We start from the raw sequence: 21,877 nt of genomic DNA, 5'->3' as shown, positions 1-21,877 counted from the left end.
GTACAGATAAAAAAAACCTGCGCTAAAGCGTCCTGTGCCTTGGAGGCAAACCTGAGCGGAATATTAATTGGCGGCGGAAACCGCATAGCTTCAGAGATTTGACCCTTGCTGCACATTCTCAGACATCCTTTGTTGTCTGGTTGAATACCTCCCCTGCCCTACAGTATTGCATAGCTTTCCCCTGTTCTTGCGTACTGGTTAACCTTGAAAAAAATGGTTCTGAAAATCTACCGACGCGTTCTCTGATTGGTCAATCAGGTTCTTCCTTTGTCCTGACGTTGTGACGTCATTTGACCTTGAGCGCGCTTCCCCAAAATTCCTTTCTCCTATACCTGCGCTGAATATTAATTCATTCTCTCTGTCTGGCATCACCGCCGAGTCGAGATTCTGACACAGTATTCTGTCTAGCGTCTGAGATCATCGTGTTTCATACCATAATAACATACATTATTACATAGTACTAATTAATAATATTACATATCGTGGGTTCGAGTACCGGGACCGTCCCCAATCGTAATTGGACCTGTACCTACAGCCATTACCACCGTTCATAGCGGTTCATAAACCATAGAAAACTTATTTTCAATACTATAAACATTAATATTAACATTTTATACATTACATACTTTGCAGTAATGAATATAAAACCATATGCATAACATTTCGTACCTCTAATTACCTTCTATATACATATTTTTCATAAAATAAATAAATATATATTCATAAAAAGTTATAAACATGCAAATACATAAATGTAAAGTACTCTAAGTACTTGCTAATGAATTCTAAGTACATGCGAATTAATTAAAACCCGTGCAAATTAGTTCTAAGTACGTGCAAATAAAGGACCACCCACGAAGAAAACAGGCCTTGGCGCACATCAATACTACTATTAGCAAGCATAAATGGATCTGGACTGTAAAGAGCCTTCTTTCCAGATCAATTTAAAGACGGTCTAAGTTCCATATTGAAACGAAAGAATACGCAACTTGGACCGAATTTAAACTGTGCGATAAAAAATGTTCCGGTCTTGTTGCGAAACCCAATAGAACCAAAATAGAATTTATGGGTTCGTTGACGTTTAACAACCCTGATTTGATATTAAATTACATTTTTGGCTCGAAATTGAATAAAGCTTTCAACTAGTGTAGAAATGAGTAGCAATAGCCGTGCGCAAGGGGGGGGGGCAAATGCCCCCCTAATCATGGACATCTGTCAATATTTTAGACACAGGGAAATATGCCATATGCATATGCATATTAACCCGATAATAGTGTTGCCCCCTCAAGAAACACCACTTGAATTCGAAATTATCGCATTCCTGCATCCCCATTATAATAATTAATGTAAATTACTATGACAAATCAAATTATACGTGTGAAATATATACTTTTAGCTGACATTCGTTTTCTAAAGGGGAGAGGTGCCTATCCTGGCCCCCCTTCCAGATTTCCATGCCCCTATATTATTATACTTTAATCCAGAAATTTAGGGTAGAGGCATCATATCGCCGGTTATTAAACGATATTATGCTCTTGAAGAAAATGAAGTATTTTGAAGCCGATGAAAGTTCACAAAGCAACAACGGCGGAAGAAGGTGCAGTGGCATAACCACAGGGGGCAGGGGAGATTAGCCCTCAAACATGTACAGAAATCAATTCTAGGAGGTAAGGAAGGCAAACATTGGACAATAGAAAGAAAGGTTGCAGAATCTAAGAGTAGCAAGACAAAAGAATACTCAAGATGGATTTATTTTTCACATCTTTCGTGCGCTATATCTTCCAGACGGCCAAGAGGACCTGCAAGGGGGCACAGAGGGGCAATTACCCCACCTCGATTTCTATCTTTATACCAATTTAACTAAAGTTATATAAACTTGGACAGTTGCTGCTGATTACGGTGTAAGTTTTGCCCGTGTAAGGTAATAAATATATTTATTATTAATTTTTGAAGCCGCACCGTTCATTTATAAACACACTGTATATGAGTCATTGTGAATTCGAGTCAATTTAAACATTTTGCGTTGTTGCGAGATTATCTATTAGGATAAAATTTGGACAAAAATAATCTAAGTAGAAAAAATGCAACTTGTATATCAAAATTGCCTTGTCCATCTGATCTCCGAAAGTAGTGTTTAGCACGTCACATTTCAAGTATATGATTGATTGATTTGGTGTTTTGAGTCCACTTTATGCACAGTAAGGCTAATCGGGACTGGACCTACAGTTTGAAGTGGAATCCGAACCACTTGTGCCTCCACCGGGTATCGAACCCGGGACCCCTTGATTACTAGGCGACGACACAACCACTGCGCCATCGGGGAGGCCATTTCAAGTATAGTCCATGATTGTATCTAGTATATGAACGAGATGTGTCCCTCCTCTCAAACAATACGTGGCTTGTCCCCAACGAACGAAGTGTGTCACTTATAAATTAACTTTCCGAAAGCAGAACAAAAAATACTCCTGAGAAATTACAAAAATTATAAGCCAGTTCGTGGCCGGGAGTTATTGACGTTCTTCCCCCCCCCCCCCCCAACCTATCCGCTTTAGGTTCCGGGTTCGAGTCCTGGTCTGTAAATATCTTTTTTAGGTGTCTCTTCATCAATTTCATCTATTTATCATCCATCTCCATAGTTTCCATTAATTATAAAAGTGACATAATAGCAAAGCAAAATAAGAACAAATAAAAATAATTGCAAAATGACTACAATGTTAGAACTACATTTGAAAAATAAAATGCGAGCAGAAGATTCATTTTCAAACAGGTATTTGGGTAGAATTGTGTAGACAGACAGCATGCTCCCGAAAGTTGCCAATCCACGTGTAGCATGACCTTCGATACTGGGGTTGCGCTTTTTCAGGAACGTTTTCTCGACCCTCCTCAAGCGTCTTATCAAGAATGCCTCGGTGTTCGCAGCATTGCCAACTTTTTTCCGTCGGAAAAAGTATTTTTCCTCCTATTTAATCTGCGGTTGGCTGTGCAATACAGCATATTAAACAAGATACAACAACTGAATTACGGCGAAGTAGGTTAGAAACCCTGCGTGCTCAAGAGCAGCTTCGATAAGGCACCTGAATTGTTTCGAGCTGAACCAGGAAATGGGCGAATTTTATTCCCGAAGGCCATCCCGTAAAACTAATGCCACAAGAAGTTTTCTGTGTGGATTTGAGAGCATGAAATTGTAGGTTGATGATAGTACTACAAGACGTCAAGTGGATTTTTTTTCTGTTTCGTTATTTTATATAGCTTTCCTACCTATATAGTTTGAATAACTAATCAATCATTTGATGAGTAGACAAACACGAAGAAGCCGATCCCGTGGCAAATTAGTTAGCGTAATACACTGCAAAGTCTAATGTCGGATTAGAAAATATGGATGGGTCATTTGTCTTTATACCACTTCCATCACCTATCACATCCTTTATCATCGCGATTAACCGAAAGTGGTAGACGCGAAATAAAAATTGAACCTTTGCATGAATGTCCGAAAGAGAGGCAAGGGCACGACCCACCTGGAAAAGGAAAGTCAACCAAAAATTATATATATCGCGCAATTGCATTTTAGCTATAATAATATATGTTAATTATTGCATGAACATGATAACTTCAAATTAAAGCAATGGTTTTTGAGGAGACAACACATATGAAATGTATTTCACATATCGTCCTACGGGAATCAGAGGAACGTAACTACAATAATGCTGTTTTCAGTTTTGTTAGAAAAAATCCTCTGAAGAGTATTTGGAGTAAATCGACAGTTTTCCACTTCTAATTCTTATCTGTAAGGCGGAGTCACGTTTAAGAGTCATATTCCTAAGAATGCATTATTTCCTCTCCTATAAATTTGATAAATTGGAGTTAAGTCCCTCTGGTTCTCACACACGCTATCAGCTCCTATTTTCCAAAATTTGGCACGTTAGGTATTACGCCAGATGTGCCATTTGGGTATGATACATTCTTATTATATGCCTGTGGAGATTTGAACAGTGTTCTCGGCTTGCGAGCCAGGTTACATCGGCGTTAGCGTCCAACGTTTGGAGCGCACACATTGCTCTAAGCAGGATGCTCTCTACCTTATGATGGGAGCAATGTTTGCGCTCGAAACATTGGACGCTAACACCGATTTAAGCTGGCTCGCAAGCCGAGAACACTTCGCCAGGAAAGCTACACTTTTTTACCCATGAAGATTATTGTCCGTGGCCTGCAAGCAAGGTTCTTGTATGTGTGACTTTTCTGTTTCTCAGACTACGTGTGACTACCTACAAATTATGTGAAACAATAACAAACAACTTCCCGACCGATTTCCAAGGCTCGTTTCACCCTAGCTACAAACTACCACTTCGATCACTGCATGCACGAGTGAGTAGTGGTATTCGCGTGTCTTCCCTTTAATGCAAAACCACAATTTGCTCCACAGCATGCTAAGATTTTCGAAAGCAATACTTGTGTGTTAATTTAAATTTTGCCCTGTTCATTCATCTATACAGTATTTACTACTTCCAAATTTGTGTGCCTGTCTTGAGTTTGCATTCTCGTGGCTGCTGCCATATTGCGTAGATGAACGAAAACACACACTCAATATACCAAAATTGCTTGTATGTAGACATCAGACGATAAGAGATGAAACAATTGCAGCCTACAATTTCCCTCAATCAACTACAATTGCCATCTGAGTATGAGAAACCACTTACATTCTAGCCGGGTTCGATTCCTGGTGGAGGCACAGTGGTTCATTTCCCACTTTAAACTGTAGGTCCACTCCCAATTAGCCTATCTGTGCATACAAGTGAACTTAAAACAAGACAAGCTTTCATTCTAACCTCAGTCACTTGTGGGAGCTGCTTAGAAGTAGTAGCGTTGCTTGCATGGTGGACTTCGGTTCTTACTTTTGCTTTTAACAGATAGATATATTTTGAATAATAGTGAAATCATGATAGATTGATTTGATTGATTTAGTTTCTTTTACTTCGCGTTTTGTGCCTCTTGGCTAATTTGCGAAGATGGGGATGAGTGATGAAACGATGAAATGGATGAATGGACATTCACAAACAACCAAGCCCGACCGGGATTCGAACCCGGGACCCGTGGCGTCGCAGCGCGATGTGCTAACCACTCGGCCACAGGGTCGGGCAATAGTGAAATCAAAGTAATCGATTAAAGTTATAATGGAATTGTGTTATCTCCAACAACTACCTAATCTCATTCAATTCCAGTGTTCTATCTGGTAGATAGATATATCAACCTTTGCAATGATGTAAACTTTCAGTGCAATGGCGACAAAGGTCCAATAACTATAATGTCAAACTTTAAAGGTCTCCTGACAAAATTAAAAATGGATAGATCATTTACATTCTCAATGGACATGTTGAAAAAAAGACTAATATTCATTTTTTAATTTCTTTTTTTAGCGTAATAAAAGGCAGTCACTTGAAAAAAGTGGGAATATAATCAAAATGTCCATCAGCTATTCATTGATTTAAAAAAGCATATGATTCGGTCAAAAGACATAAATTATATAATATATTAGTTGAGTTTGGAATACCTAAGAAGCTTGTTAATATGATAAAAGTATGCACCAGTGAAACAGAAAGTAAAATTCGTGTGGGTATTAATGTGTCTGACAAATTTACAATTCATGATGGGTTAAAACAAGGAGATGCATTATATCCATTGCTCTTTAATTTTGCCTTAGAATATGCTGTTAGGAAGGTAAAAGAAACTAAAGAAGGACTAAAATTAAATGGTGTGACTCAGTTGTTAGCATATGCAAATGATGTAGACTTATTAGGGGATGATATAAATACAATTAAGAATAATGCTAAAATACTTTTCGAAACTGCTAAAGACATAGGTTTGGAAGTTAACAAAGATAAAACTAAATATATGCTTACAGGCCGAAACCAAGTGTTAGGTAATAATCAAAATCTAATTATTGATAACAACTCGTTTGAATCAGTTTCCAAATTCAAATACTTAGGAGTAATATTAACAAATGAAAATTATATTAAAGGGGAAATAAAAAGTAGGCTTAATTCAGGAAATGCACGTTACTACTCTCTTCATAAACTTTTGTCTTCTACACGTAGTTTAATAACTAAGAAACTAAAAGTTAAAATATACAAAACAGTAATTTTGTATGAACTGCTCGTATTATATGGGTGTGAAACTTTGTCCCTTACATTGAAAGAGGAACATAAATTGAGAGTATTTGAAAATAAGGTTCTTAGGAAAATCTTTGGACCTAAAAGGGATGAGGAGACAGGTAAGTGGAGAAGGTTACATAATTTAGAACTACATAATTTGTATTCATGTCTAGATGTTATTAGACTAATTAAATCAAGAAGACTTAGGTGGGCAGGCCATATGGCACGAATGGGAGAGGAAAGAGGAGTTTATAGGATTCTTGTTGGGAAACCTGATGGTAAGAGACCTATAGGAAGGCCAAGACCAAGATGAAGGGACAACGTTGAGATGGACCTAAAGGAAATCGGTAGGGATGGAAAAGAGTACATAGATCTTGCTCAACATAGGGACAGATGGAAGGCCTGTGTTGCTGCAGCCATGAACCTTCGGGTTTAAGAAAGCTTGATATGATCCATATTTTTATGTGACGTCACAACTTTAAAATATGTCACTGATATATTATATTTTTATGAAAGGACGCGTAAATGTTGTGTTATTATATGTAATATTGCACCCTGTTTGTAATATATTTCTTTTGTTTAATGTTTATTGTATTTTATGCTCTGTTATGAATAGTTTAATGTATCTTCATGTATGCAAGAGTGCACTACACGAATTTGTATTTCTAAAGATGTATAGATGTCAGTTTTGTTGATAGTATCCTTTTGTAGATAGTGAGTGATTCATCTGTACTTTAATCTGTGTTCTCGAAAATAGTATAAAAGCGAGGATATCGCGTAAGAAATCATCATACTTTTTCGCCACGGATCGACGAAGCTTTTAAAATTAAAAAGAACTCCTCGGTGTTGTGCATACGTCTTGGTATGGTAGTTCGGGGCGCAAGCTAGGCCTATGTGATCATAGGTACGCCGATAGCCATGCATTGATGATATGCACAATACTGCAACCATTCTACGTTAAATAGTAAAGCTAGCCTAAGGATTAATTTGGAAATAAAAGGCTAAAGAGCAAATATTGGCTCAGTTATCATTGCATATCTCTTGGTGTGGTAGTTCGGGGCGCAAGCTAGGTCTATGTGATCATAGGCTTCGATAGTCACGCATTGAGTTTATGCGTTTTAGTTGAGTCAATTCATCGACAAAGCGAGAGTTCTTCCTTGGTCCTCGCCTTCGTCTCAAGTACATTTGCATTATAATTGCAATAAATAAAGAATAAACCCTTTCAGTTTATACATACTGCAGTAATGTGGTTTTATTTCTCTGTGCTGTGAATATTGTCTTTGCCTAACACTATCCCTGTACCTGAGAGGAGTCTGTGTACTTCATTGAGTCTCATCGTTCACCGCTGAGTATTATTAAGTTAATATTAATAGTAAAATAATACGACGCGTAAAGTAAATGCAAGAACGTGTCAAGCTAGAGAGTTAGTTAGTTTAAAAGGAAGTAGCTAAAAATGAGTAAATAAAAAAATATTACGTGGCAGAGTGGTTAGCACAGCGCGCTACGACGCCAGGGGTCCCGGTTTCGAATCCCGACCTGCGCATGAGTGTTCTCTGTGAGTGTCCCTTCATCAGTTTCAGCATTCGTCGCTCATGCTCATCTTCGCTTTCTGAACCGCCAGGTGTACAGCACGTGGCGTAGCGTTTCGCGTCCGAATTCCAGGAACAGGCAACTTACGGTTACCTGACCAAGTAGCGTTTCGTCCGAGGGCTACCATCCTAATAGTGTTTAATGAAGCAAACTCTTGCTAACACTCTTAAATGCTCCATCCAAGAAAATATTTTTTTGTTGTTTTAATATTTTTTTTCCTCTGGAAATTGCAAATCTCACCTTCATAGTTGTCAGATAGTAAAAAAGTGTTGCCATCTGCCATGACTAAAATTTCTAGATCCAAGTTCACTTCCTCTCGACGATTTGATTTGATTTGATTTGTTGTTTTAAGTCCACTTTATGCACATTAAGGCTAATCGGGATTGGACCTACAGTTTAAAGTGGTATCCGAACCACTTGTGCCTCCACCGGGTATCGAACCCGGGACCTCTCTCTCGACAATTTGTCTGAGTCTGCACTCACTGTGCTGCACTCCGCTGTCTATGCAATGTAGTTTCAAAAGTTGTAAACCGAGGTATACTAGTCACCAATTCCATCGCTGCCAGTGGTTAGTCAAGGTGTGACTCATCATCAGCTAGGCTCGGACGAAACGCAACTCATTAAACCGTCGCAGACGAACTGTAGCATTTTTCTAGAAATTTCGCTTTCGGACGAAACGTTACTGAACCGTACAACAGTCCCAATGCCTGCTCCAAGTTGCACAGCTGCTTTCGGAGCCCTTGGTTTGGAAAGGGGATTGGGATGAGGAAAGGGTCTTGATTTTTTATACTGAAGCTCGTTCATTTCGTTCTCCTATTTCTCTTGGTTGAATTTTCTGAGATACGGAATCTACCTCATTTTGCTTTTCATTACGTTTTTTTGCTTCACCCACGGTATGCTTACATGTACTTAACATTTTCAATTTCCCTGTACCCTTTGGTTAGGTACGGTAAAAGTAAATAGCTGCCGTTCGTCAAATGTTGTATTTATGTTTTTGTTACCCATTTTTCTCGTACTTCAGTCAGGGAGCAATGCAGCCAGCAACTGGTAACAAATGTAGTCAGGAAGTAGCATCAATTGTTCCTTCCCCGCACTGTAGTTGACCAGTAAAAAAACAACTATGTAAAGCCTCGTTTCTATTACCACAAATTTGCCGCGCAACATGACGCACGGCATGCGACGCTGCATGTGCCAAGCATTTGTTGAAATGGAAACTGTCTGCAACATGCCGCGGCGCAAGTGCCGGGGACAAAATTGCCCCAAACGATTAAGACGCACAACATGCGCCGCGGTCAATGGAAACAGCCTGCAGCAAGTTCCTGGGGCATGCGTACTAGAGTAGAAACGACGACGCGGCTGCAATCTGTGGTCCAATAAGATTTAATAACAATGCAAAATCACTTGCACTCATTCTTACAAAGTTATCGTATCCACTTTGAAGACGTAAGTCTCTCATCAACGAGTTATACGCTCCTTCCGAATTTCTTTTCTAGAAAACTTCTAATCCACCATCTAGGTCGTTTTCGCCTCTTTTTTTTACAAGTTCATGGTACGCGCCTGCCATAACCACAAAACCCGCCATAGTTGTATTGTTCATCTTTACACAAGTTAAATCACTACCAAATTACTACAAATTGATTGATTGATTGATTTAGTTTATTTTACTTCGCGTTTTGTGCCTCTTGGCTAATTTGCGAAGATGGGGATGAGTGATGAAAGGATGAAATTGATGAATGGACATTCACAAACAACCAAGCCCGACCGGGATTCGAACCCGGGACCCTTGGCGTCGCAGCGCGATGTGCTAACCACTCGGCCACAGGGTCGGGCACAATACAAGAGAAGAAACACTGACTACTCTAAAGCACAATGGAACAACGGTACACTCAAGTCCTGCACTCCGGTGTTGTTGCGGGCGTATTTTGCAGAAGTAGTTTTGAATTGGAAACAGTGCACTGAATGACGCGCAACATGCGCCGGCACATGTTGCGCGTCATGGGTCTGGAACTTGTCAGAATGGAAAGGTAGCTTAACAGAAACAGAAGGCTTTCACGATTTGTCTGAATATTAAAGTGATCTCTTTTTTCACACCCAAACATAAATAATTATTTTCAGATTTGAAAACGTAACAAAAGTGTAAGGGGTGACCTTCCACGTATTACATCCAATCCTCAACTTCATTCCACGTAGTACACCCTGGACTGCTCTTTGCAGACTAACGAGACTCTGGCGACTGGCCCTATGGCCAGTATAATTCTGTGTGTTCTCCTGCTTTCTGTCATATGTGCTGAGTGCCTCTTTGCAGCCTCATCTTTTAACCTAAGTCAGAATATTTTAATATTTCAGTTATGCGACATTACAGTTATGTTATTTGTTATGGTAAGGGGCTGCACCCCGTATAACGTGGCGGGTGCAAAATAGCCTAAGTGCTGACGAACCCAAAATTTTAAAAAAAAGTTACATATAACTTTAAGAAATGCGTATAAATATTTCACCATCGTTTATATTTATGTACATGTTGTTAATTTTCAAATATTGTGAAGAAATGCAGCAAAATGCTACGTATTTGATTACTAATGTGAGCCACTGTATATTTATGTTTTTATTTCATGAACGATGTATGGTCAAACATTACTTTGCAGAGCTCCGTGGCGGAGTGGTTAGCACAGTGCAATACGACGCCACAGGTCCCGAGTTCGGATCCCAGCCTGTGCATTATTTTCTTTGTGATGTCCTTTCATCAATTTTGTCATTTCATCACCCATCCTCGTCTTCGCGATTAACCAAAAGTGGCATAAAACCAAAGTTAAATATAACAAATAAAAATCAAACATTACTTGGCATGACAAGAATGGATAGGTTATTTTGAAGCTGCTGTTATTAAAAGCAAATTGTATGTAGCTTTCCTAAACAGAAGTTTCACACACAGAAACTGATTGATTGGATAACGGCTCGATAACTGATTGATTGGATTCCTACTCGAGCAGAAAATATATATATTTCCATTTATTACTTACAACAATAGCAGACTGATTTCCTGCTAAATGAAAGAAAACGTGCATTCACAGTTACAAATTGACGTGTTGAATGAATTAACTACAGATTTCTCTCACTCCAATTCTGATTAATCGAACAGCACACCACAACGTGGGTCATTATACGTATATTTCCAACTTACTCTCCAGTTCCTCAACTAAAAATAAATTGACTGCGAGACAAAAACTCCTCTCCGATAACACATTATATGCAGAGTATACGTAAGTTGAAATTCCATCATAATAATAATTTGAATTCTTCAAGTAGTAGCTACAAATATAATTTTTCATACATATTTTCTTAACAAAATATGACGTTCCTCACTTCACAAGGATAGCATATACACAGTAGTCTATTTCACAAGAGTTTTTAGTTCGAGCTAGTCGTAGGCCTAATATCAATATAAACGTCACTTCATTACTTAGTTAAAAAAAAGTGCCAGGCAATCAGAATTCGAGGGTATGCCTGAAATTATTTGTAGTATCTCATGTATCAAGGGGGCTTTTTAAGTAAAATGAAGGATACATACCACATGCTTTGGTCAATTCAGAGTAGTAGAAACGTAATTATACTGCATGTTGCAACTCAAACCGTAGCCTCCGAAGGCCGAAGTCGTTTAGTGATCCACTCATACACTCGGTACCAAACATTTCAAGTTCGAGTAGACATCTGGGCATGGCTGTTTTTTTGTAAGCATCCCTTCATAGATTTAATATGATCATCATTCATCTTCATCGTCTACAAGTGGCAGAAAAGCGATATAAAACATGAATAATAAAAAAGTATAACAAACAAAAGAGGATAAAAGGATGAACTGAGTAAATGATAAGACGTTTTATAAAATTACTGTTTCTTGAATAATCTTGTCCTTTGTTCCGATTGTATTTCTCAGTCACACGTTGCTCAATGTCCATGTCGACTGCCATTCTTGCGTTCTTGAAAATTACTTTCTTGTCTGTCTATGCCCTTCTTTCAAACGTGGTAGGTAGGCGGGCGTTCTGTCTGTTTCTACACCAAAAAGTTTAATGCACCTCCCGTCCAAGAAGACAAGAATTACTGAAAGTAATTTTCAAAATTGTAAGCGGATGAGGGCCCTTGTAAATGATAAAATATACTGTCCTTTTATTCGCTTAGTTTTGAGAATCACTTTCCATACAATTCTTGCCTTCTTGAGAGTCCAATGGCCCTGTCTAGTTACAGACCAGTTGCACAAACGCGGTTTCGTTTGTTTCGTACAACAATTCCCTCTAACATTTCGTTTCTATGTATTTTCTACTTGCCAAAAGTGCCTTTCATATCGCCCCAAGGTGTTGTCTACTCGGATGCTTCGTGATCGAAAGTCACGTGTACAAAGTTTCAGGATTCAGATTTTCCGATTGTGCGTGGTGCTGCTGCTATCAGTTCGGTTCGCCTTCTCAATGTCGTGCAACAAGCAATTATTTTTCGTCTTCCGATAGGAGAAAGCTTGCCTCTCGCTTAGGTGGACGAACGCGTGGCACGGATGATTTTTTGGCTCGACCATGGTTGGTCCTTTATGTTTCGTCCTTCAGCAACTTAATCTAAGCACGAATCATTCCCATCGCCAAACTACTGTATTTTTTTTAAAAAAAATGATGTAACACATGTAAACAGAGAGAGAGAGAGAGAGAGAGAGAGAGAGAGAGAGAGAGAGAGAGAGAGAGAGAGAGATAGATATAAACGTTTTCCCTCAACAATCGTATAAAGTGAACGTACATGTTAAAATTCATCTTGCATAAATAATCAAATTAGAACAAATTCACATAAAGCGATTAAGTATGCAGAAAATAAATATATTTGTGATAAATACATAGTTAATAAGTAAATTCCAATAACCAGAACTTTTGTCACGCCGAATCTTGTTTACGGATGTTTTCAAACGTTTTGTTTCACAATTTAATTTTTTTACTGACATCCAGAACAAAAATACGTATTATAACTTAGTGACTTTCAAGGGATCAAAGTACTGTAATGTTAGTATGCTGCCGATCATAATTATGAGGCTCCTTCGAAAACGCCTTCGATAACGGTATTTGCTATTCGTAACGGATATGTGTATCACTTTTTCGAAACAGACTTTTGTGGAGGAAAAGAACTGTAACGTTACAAAAGTAACGAGCAGAATTATACGAGAGACCTATGTTATTCTCTCCGGAACACGGCATCGGACACGGTATTGCACATCGGAACGTCTGTATGATACCAGCTATAAATAACGTTGTTGCTTTGAAAAAAGGAGTGTAACGTTTTTTTCAGTCGTGACCTCAATTAAGTTACTGGTTAATTATAACGTTACTATCACTTTACACATACACTAAAGTTACTAGTCAATACGTGACGAACCTCTTTCTTACCCTGTAAAGTTACTGGTTGCCGGCAATGGATGTAACGTTAAAGCGTCACCTAACGACCTACTGCTTTACAAATCAGTTATGGTTCGGTACCGTTATGCACACCTGTAACGTAATGTTTATATACCTGAGGTAACGTTTCTGTTCACGAAAAAAGTTATTCTGTTTCAGGTTGTAACATAACGGAAACCGTAATTGAAAATACCGTTCCATTTCGTTACGTTACGACTCCCTGTTTACAACCCATTTTTAAAAGAAATAACATATTTTTTCAAAAATTTTCAATGTTATTTTCAAATCAAATTGAAATTGTACAACTTATATGGGCGTAGAAAGGAACTATTTGTTCCAAAACTCTTTGTCAAAATCTTACTGACTCGCAGAGAAAGCAATGAAATGTAGAAAACACACCTCGAAAAACTTACAAAATATTTTTAAAATGTTCAAGTCTCAATTTGTTTCTCGTATTCTTACGAGGTATACGTAAGAAAAGACATACTGACTCAAATATAAGGAACCGAATGTTGTCACTTTTCAATATCGTTATTTTGACAACTCTTAACATTTCGTATGGGTACTGGAATGGTTTCTGCATATATAATTTGCATTCCGAACAACATACCGTGGTTTTATTCCTCTTATTTTCTCCAAATTCATGACTGGCGTGCTGTGATTTTAGATGTGAAATGTTCCCAGGCACGATACTGAGTACCACCAAAGGGGGACCGGTCACTTCAGAGGCATATAAACAACTGAAAGAACGACAGAAAAAAGTCACCAACGCCTCTATGTTTTCGGGGAAGAGCAAAGATAAGTTACCTGGTTCTTTCCCGACCATTATTGTGCTGGTAACGGAAATAATAGAAAATTATAAAAAAGGCAGCACTCAGTGCCGCCATGTGAGTTACAGAGGGTTAATAAGTCACAAAATGGTGAAACTCATGCCATCTGAGGTGTGTATGTCAAGAGAAGCTACATTTTCTTTACATGGTATAGTTGCTGACGCTTTTGCATGGTCATCAACAAATCTCAAGTTCGATTCCCAATGAAGGCACATTATAGAGTACTTCAGATCCCACCTTAAACTGTAGGTCTTGTCCCAGCTAGCCTATCCGTGGATAAAATATGCTTAAAATGAACTTGTCCAAAATTCATGTAGTATTAAAAAGTTGTTTTATTTGAAGAGTAAATTGGCTAGCTGCTGATATATGTACTCAACTTCTTCCCTAAAAATTTTCAGTTTGTACTTTTTCATGAAGAAGATGATGTAACAACTAGAGTGTTAATGTTCATTTGAACATGAGGTCTCTCTCACCAACGACTTTTCCTCCCAAATTATCACAGAACCGTAGAATATTCTAATTTGTTAGATTCGCAACAGATGATGTGACCACTTAACATTTGTTTTTTGCATTATGTAAAGTATAAAATAGTGGATATGACTCTGTATATTACATCTGTCTATATTATTCTTTTGGGTACTGCTTATGTATTGTGTTGCTTTGCTTGTGACTTGTTAAACTGAAGTTGTGGGTTTTGAAAATCGTATGCATAAGGTTGTACCAAACTTGGAGTTCAATCTATAATCTCGTGACATTCAAAAGCTGTGTGGGACTTTGCATAAAATTCTTGTCTGTCATCCTTAATTACTAGTCAACAGAATTCATTACAACTGATATGCAATAAGTAACACGAAACTTCATGTGTAAAGCACATTCACAAGCAAAAGAAAGGTTAAGTCAAAAATATAACTTTTTTGTCATCAATTGCTTAACCCTCCCTTGTTCGCGCCAATGTTCCTAATACCGATGCTCGCGTGGCGTCTAACAGACTAACGCGATGACCTGCGTTGAAAACATATTTCTTGTAGTTCAAATGAACCGAAGCATGAACACAATTGTATTTCAAACCAATATATTTATTAAAAAAATACAAAACCTACATATTTAATAAAATATAAAAAAACTCCAGCAATACACAACAAAAACTTACATTTTTAGTTGGATAAAACACATTATTTGTTTTGGGCACAAATGCAACAAATATGCATTGAGTGTTCTAAAATACAAAACCTAAATATTTAATATAAATAAAAATCTCGAGCAATACACAACAAAAACTTACATTTTTAGTTAGATAAAACACATGATTTGTTTTGGGCACAAATGCAACAAATATGAATTGAATGTTCTAAAATACAAAACCTACATATTTAATAAATATACAAAACTCGATCAATACACAACAAAAACTTACATTTTTAGTTGGATAAAACACATTATTAGCCTTGTTGTTTCTAGAACTCTTGTTTTATAACATATGTTGTGTGTACGATTTTGTGACACGAGTACTCGCGTGTCGTCTGAGAGACTCTGTGCAGACAATATCACTAATAACTTCCCACCGCACAAACTTGAACTGTCATAACGCGTTCTGAATAATTATTTGCTCTTACCAGAAAGGTACCGGGACGGAGAATACCAGAGCTACGTCGTTTCAGAAGTTATCATTACTCGTAGACGCCGCGTGAGTAACTGAGGGTTAAGTAAGCTTGTTTACCTGGTTTTTGCGTTAGATTTGCAAGTGGTGGACAAGTGTTGCCAACTCATACATACCTGTTTCTGAGAAGTAACAATGGTCATAGTTTTCTCAGAATTTTTGCTGTTTTTCCCTAGTACCACCATTATTACATGAGCAGTTGCAATTGCACAGTTACTGGCTGGATTGCTGAGAAGTGTGTGTTGACTTGAAACGTGAGATAAGTGTGAGTGGTAATCGAAGAACTCTTGGTCGCAGATAAAATCTAGTTATCTGGTAAGATAGGTTTCGATTGTTAATCAATTACTTTGTTATACAGGAAACCCTGCCACAATGATCAGCTCCCCACCTCTCTTTACTAAATGCACCATAATTGATAATTTTATTTTTAATTTGTGGAAATTTAAATTCATCTAAAAATATGAAGGAAGACTGCACTTTATGAGTTATTGTGCCTTGTTCTGACATTTCAAAACCCCTGCCAGTTTCTTCCTCAGGAATTAAAAAGGGAAAGGTAGGTAATGTTTTAAAAAATCGTCAGATATGATGAGAGGGCTACCAATATGACTAACTGTAACTCTCTAGCCTTCTTAAACCCGAAGGTTCAGGCTTCAGCAACACAGGCCTTCCATCTATCCCTATCCTGACCAAAATCTATATACTCTTTTCCATCCCTACAGATTTCCTTTGGTCCATCTCAATGTTATCCCTCCATCTTCTTAACCTTCCTACAGGTCTCTTACCATCAGGTTTCCCAACAAGAATCCTGTAAACTTTTCTTTCCTCTCCCATTCGTGCCACATGGCCTGCCCACCTAAGTCTTCTTGATTATATCATTCTAATTATGTAGTTCTAAATTATGTAATCTTCTCCACTCATCTGTCTCCTCATCCCTTTTAGGTCCAAAGTATTTTCCTAAGGATCTTATTTTCAAATACTCTCAATTTATGTTCCTCTTTCAATGTAAGGGGCCAAGTTTCACACCCATATAATACTACAAGCAAAATTACTGTTTTGTATATTTTAACTTTCAGTTTCTTAGATATTAAACTAGACGACAAAAGTTTATGAAGAGAAAAGTAACATGCATTTCCTGAATTAAGCCTGCTTTTTATTTCCTCTTTAATATCATTTTCATTTGTTAGTATTACTCCTAAGTACTTGCATTTGGAAACTGGTTCAAACGAGTTATAAATAGTTAGATTTTGATTATTACCTAACACTTTGTTTCGGCCTGTAAGCATATATTTAGTTTTCTCTTTGCTAACTTCCAAACTTATATCTTTAGCTGCTTTGAAAAGGCTACCAATATGATCCTGTCTTCTCTATTTTAATATTTTTTCTATCCTTTTAGCTGTTTTGAATGTACGGGGTGCACACAAATTGTTGGAAGGTTTTTGTAAAACCAAATTTTCACCATTACTGACCAGACATTCATCATACTACTACCACTTGTAAGATAAACTTTTGCAGTTTTATACAGACCTTAAATGCATTTAACATGTGTCCAACGTGTGGCAACAGATTTCCAGGCGGTACTTCTGTTCTCCCCAGACCTCAAGCATGTCTTGTATGACATTTCTGAGAGTGATGTTTATGCACCACCGTGGTCACCGGACTTCACAGTGTGTGATATCTTTCTGTGGGGTTTAATCAAAAACAATGTTTAAAAGTTCCTGCACTTCCACGTACACTGCCAGAATTGTGAAAGTGAAATGACACCGCCATCAAAAATGTCACAAAATACATGCTTGAGAAGGTATGACGAGAATGAGTCTATTTTGCCACACGTTGGACGCACGTCAAATGCATTTAAGGTCATTACCGCACGTTGGATACATGTGAAATGCATTTAAGGTTTTTGTGAAACTGCTAAAAATCCTCTTTCAAATGGTATATTTCTGTTCATTTTTGTTGAAAATATGGCCTTACAAAATCGACCAATAATTTGTGTGCACCCTGCATTTCAACACCCGGATATCCCTGATGAAGAAACTGTCAGAGCTTTGAAATATCAAATGAATAAATTTACTTGTACTGCATGTTGGATGCAGTAAACACAGTTTTTGTATTGCACAAGTAAAGTTTGCTGTTTTTACGTTGTGAAATGAATGTGTTTTCCCCGATTAATTTCGAAAGCAGTGACACACTCGTTGCCAGAGGCAAGAAACGGCAAAGGATGGTGATGATACACTACCATCTCCATTCCAGACGTTGCATCCTCAGTTAATGAAGGCAGCGGGCTTTCGAAATTAATCGAAAAAAAACAACATGCAATTCACAATGCGGAAACACTAAACTGTATGTGTGCAATAGTCCCACTTGTAAGAATTTTTTTTCCATTGTTTTAGATGTTCTTTTTTGGTTATGTAATCTTTTAAGAAAGTGTGCATTTTTTAATTGTTATGTACATTATGAAAAAAGTATGTGTATTTTTATTACCGGTCTACATCTATCAAGAGTTTGTATCTTCCTGCTGTATTTGTGTATATATTTATATCAGTGTATACATACTTCTAAAGACTAAAGTAGTAAGCCATGCTTACCTTCTTTTGCATATCAGATGATAGTGTTTCACTTCATACAGGTAAACGTTCCCCACGCTCTCTCTGTGTCTTTGATAGCTGGTTTAGTTAGATGCGAGACTTAGATGTGGCTCTGCAACATTTGCATATAACAGTTTGTTGTCTTAGAAATTTCATTCAACATATGAATATACGTTCCTTTCTTCTTAACCCTTTCCGTGCTTCATCGACTTCACTTACAGGACTCGTAATCAAACTGTATCTCATGTTCAAATATGTTGAACATGAAGCAAACCATCTGCAGTAAACTTTGTCAATTCGTTGTCATTCTTACATGTCACTTTTGAGCAGTTCGGAAGATACAAATAAGAAACTTGTGAGAAGGGCTGTGTGTGTCGTTCCCAGAGATTGGAGGAAGGAAAATTTCTATCTTAATTTTTGTAAGGGCTGGAGTTAATAGAACATCTACATAAGCTGATAAACATTGATACTGATACACAGAGGCATGCGTATTTCATATTTGATGAAGACACGAAATGTGAAATAACGCACTGTAATGTTCATTTTTCATATTTTTGAAAAATTTCATCTCACAGGTACATTTATCAACCATGTTTTCTCACGAAATGATTCGAAATGCACTGCAAATGCGAAATAAACTCTTAAACACAAAATTTATAGTGTCTGAAATCTAAATTATCCTGTGGGTTATGCAAACCATGGAAAATTGAATAATCCTGTGGTAAATATTTGAGAAGCAAGAATAAACTTAATACATTAGAAGGGAAATGTTTATTTTGTGTAATAAGTGCAGCGTTTATACAAGTGTGGAGTTATATACACCATTTTAACAGTAAAATGTAATGTTATATACTGCTTTTGATCCTGAAATGTGCCCAGTTTTTGTACCAAAATCTTGATCTTTTATCCACCACAAATATGTGGCTGCACTGGTGCAAATATGTTTCTGATTCCCATTGTTACTTATACTTGAACTCAGTCATGGCCATATGTATTTCGGACTAAGTTATTACACTACCAACTCATTCCGATACCAGTATTCGAACATTGTAACAATTTAAAGCAATTCGAAACATGTATACATTTACCATGGAATTTCACCGTATCAATCTACCAGTTTTATTTGAAAACGTTCATAATTTTACATATGAGATCCAAATACTAAATTAGCTCTTGCTTCAATAACATTTAGAATGCAAAAATGTGTCACACAGCATTTTGCAGGTCAGGTCCCGTGGGAAAATATTAGGAAATATTCTTTCAACTTGGAACCATGCCATTACGTATATTTTTTGCACGGAATGGAAGGCTAGTCTTCTAGAAATATGAATTTTGCATTTACAATAAACATTGAAGTTTGAAAGATGAGAAAAAGACACACAAACAATTCTTCAAGAATCCTAGCACGGAAAGGGTTAATCTGAAATCTAATCTGCTGATTGAGAATGCTGTAATTTTTTTGTGTATGCCTTCTGGTGTTTTTTTTATTTTTTCATAAATGAATGCAGCCTGAAGATATAACATTTAATCGACCATAAAACTGACGTTTTTTATTATTGGTATTTTTGTCTGTTTAACAATGCTTGATGATTTCAGTGTATTGGCGGCTTGAAGCATTTTTTTAATGAGAGTAACCTATAGTGTGTTTTTTCAAGGTATGGGTGTTAACAGTAGGGCTTTGCAGTTGAATTTTTTTTCTAGGTACGCATGTGTATATTTCATATTCTTTTCTGTGTGAGAGCCATTCTTCAATTTAAAATTTTTCTTCACTTCTCTTTTCGTATTATGAGTCATAAAATGTGAGCATATTTTGACTTATGAATATTTTTTTTCAGTATCTTATGTAATTTTGATCACACTAATCAGGTTACGATGGTGCCTATTTTATAGTGCTATTTCAGGCAGTGAATTTTAAAAATTTCAATTTTTCTCCTCTTTGAAGGTTAATACAAGTGTATTCTTTCATTTCACTGTTTTCTCTCCGTACTTTCAGTATTAAGTATTTTATAGTAGTAAGTAAATGCTTAAAATTACTTGGGTGAGCAAATAACAATTGCAAGCCCAGTTCCTTTTACTGGTCAACCGGTGGCATCTTAAAACAACAACTGAATGATACCAGGATCGGAGTATTGTTTGAAGTACATAAGTGAAAAATATTCTTTCAGTTGTACAGAAAAATGTGTTAACCCATTAGTGCATAGTGTGCAATATATTGTACATTCATTAATATTCTTCTATTCTTCTATCAAATTCTTAAAATGATTCTTTATTTGTATAAGACAGTTTTCGGGACATCAAAAATCACATTTTTATTAACGTTCCGGCAATTGTGATTGTTGAATCTGAAGAAGAAGAATAACTTTTAAAAATGGCTCAAAGAGATTTTCAAGTAACACGCACTAGGTAAGCAAATTTCAAATTATAAATTTTATTTCACATTTCATGTAGCTAGTTTTTGTTTACCAGGAAGCTGCGTATTGCATGTTTGTGTACAGTCAATATTTGCACTAAGAATCGGTTTACATAGATATCTGGAAAGAATAAAAGTTAGGTGTACAATATATTGTACGCTATGCATAGCAACCTCTTTGAAAGCCATTGTTTCATGATTGTGGCTTGCATTCTGCTTGAAATGTTGCACTAGCTTTCCATTCATGATTTCTTTATGTAATTGTTGAGCCTTGTTATACAACAATGTATGTAGCTTGTTATTGTTTTTTTGTTAGAAAATAATGAAATTTATTCATAAAGAAGGAATATACTGTTCTCGTTTTATACTTCAAACACTAATTTATCAATACGTTGATATGTTCTTTTTTCTCAATAAATGTTTTCCTTTTTTCAGGTTGAATGTTCACGAAATTCTACCGAGTGATCAAAAAGTCACGCAACCCACGTAACATTTGCTTGAATCTGTGTTAACTGGGAGCATCATTACGAAGCCACTATGGCCGCCCAGATCTCCCGATCTCACTCCGCTGGACTATTTCCTCTGGGGATTTCTGAAGCCTGCGGCCTATACATATTGTTTTGTCTTTTATAAAATCAACTGATATTGCTCCAAATGCATGGCATAAAGTTTTTTTTATAATTATTTCACCTCTGTAGCTCTTATGAATGAGCTATCTGCATATGGCATATGCGCTACAGGGACAATACAGGATGGAAGAACAATGAAATGCACTCTAGTAGAAAAGAAGGACATGAGAATGAAGGATAGAGGAGAGCATGATTATTGTTCGTGTGATGATGTACTTCTTGTACGGTGGAACGACAATAGCGTCGTTACCCTAGCTACAAACTTTGAGGAACTCTCAATTGGCCAATCCAATCGTTGGTCTCAGGCAAAAAGAGCAAAAATTACAGTCACGCAACCGATTCTTATATCTCGCTACAATAAAGGGATGGGAGGAGTGGACCAAATGGACCAAAATGTTGATGCCTACCGCACACGAATTAGGCAGAAAAAGTGGTGGTGGCCCATATTTGCATATATTTTGGATGTTTCTGTTTCCAACGCTTGGATTTTGGTTAAAAAGGTGAATTCAAGAAACAGTACAGAATCCCTTCTCTCTTTTCGAAGATACATAGCTCTTGCTTTGTTAAAAATGTTTGGAACATCTACACACCAGGGAAAGCAAGCAGGAACTCC

General features: G+C 37.1%; 1 protein-coding gene across 1 annotated transcript in view; it reads left to right on the top strand.

Annotated features, from left to right (window-relative positions):
• LOC145994102 (SWI/SNF-related matrix-associated actin-dependent regulator of chromatin subfamily E member 1-like) overlaps nucleotides 1-21,125 on the top strand; it is a 100,111-nt gene extending 78,986 nt beyond the window's left edge. The window contains 1 exon segment of the mRNA XM_083130189.1: nucleotides 21,071-21,125. Coding sequence (XP_082986315.1) covers nucleotides 21,071-21,125 — 55 coding nt within the window.
• Nucleotides 21,126-21,877: the final 752 nt, after the last annotated feature.

The sequence above is a fragment of the Lepisma saccharinum genome, chromosome 10 (genome assembly GCF_977018435.1).
Source record: "Lepisma saccharinum chromosome 10, izLepSacc3.1, whole genome shotgun sequence".
Lineage (NCBI taxonomy): Eukaryota > Metazoa > Arthropoda > Insecta > Zygentoma > Lepismatidae > Lepisma > Lepisma saccharinum.
This window is presented reverse-complemented; position numbering and strand designations above follow the sequence as displayed.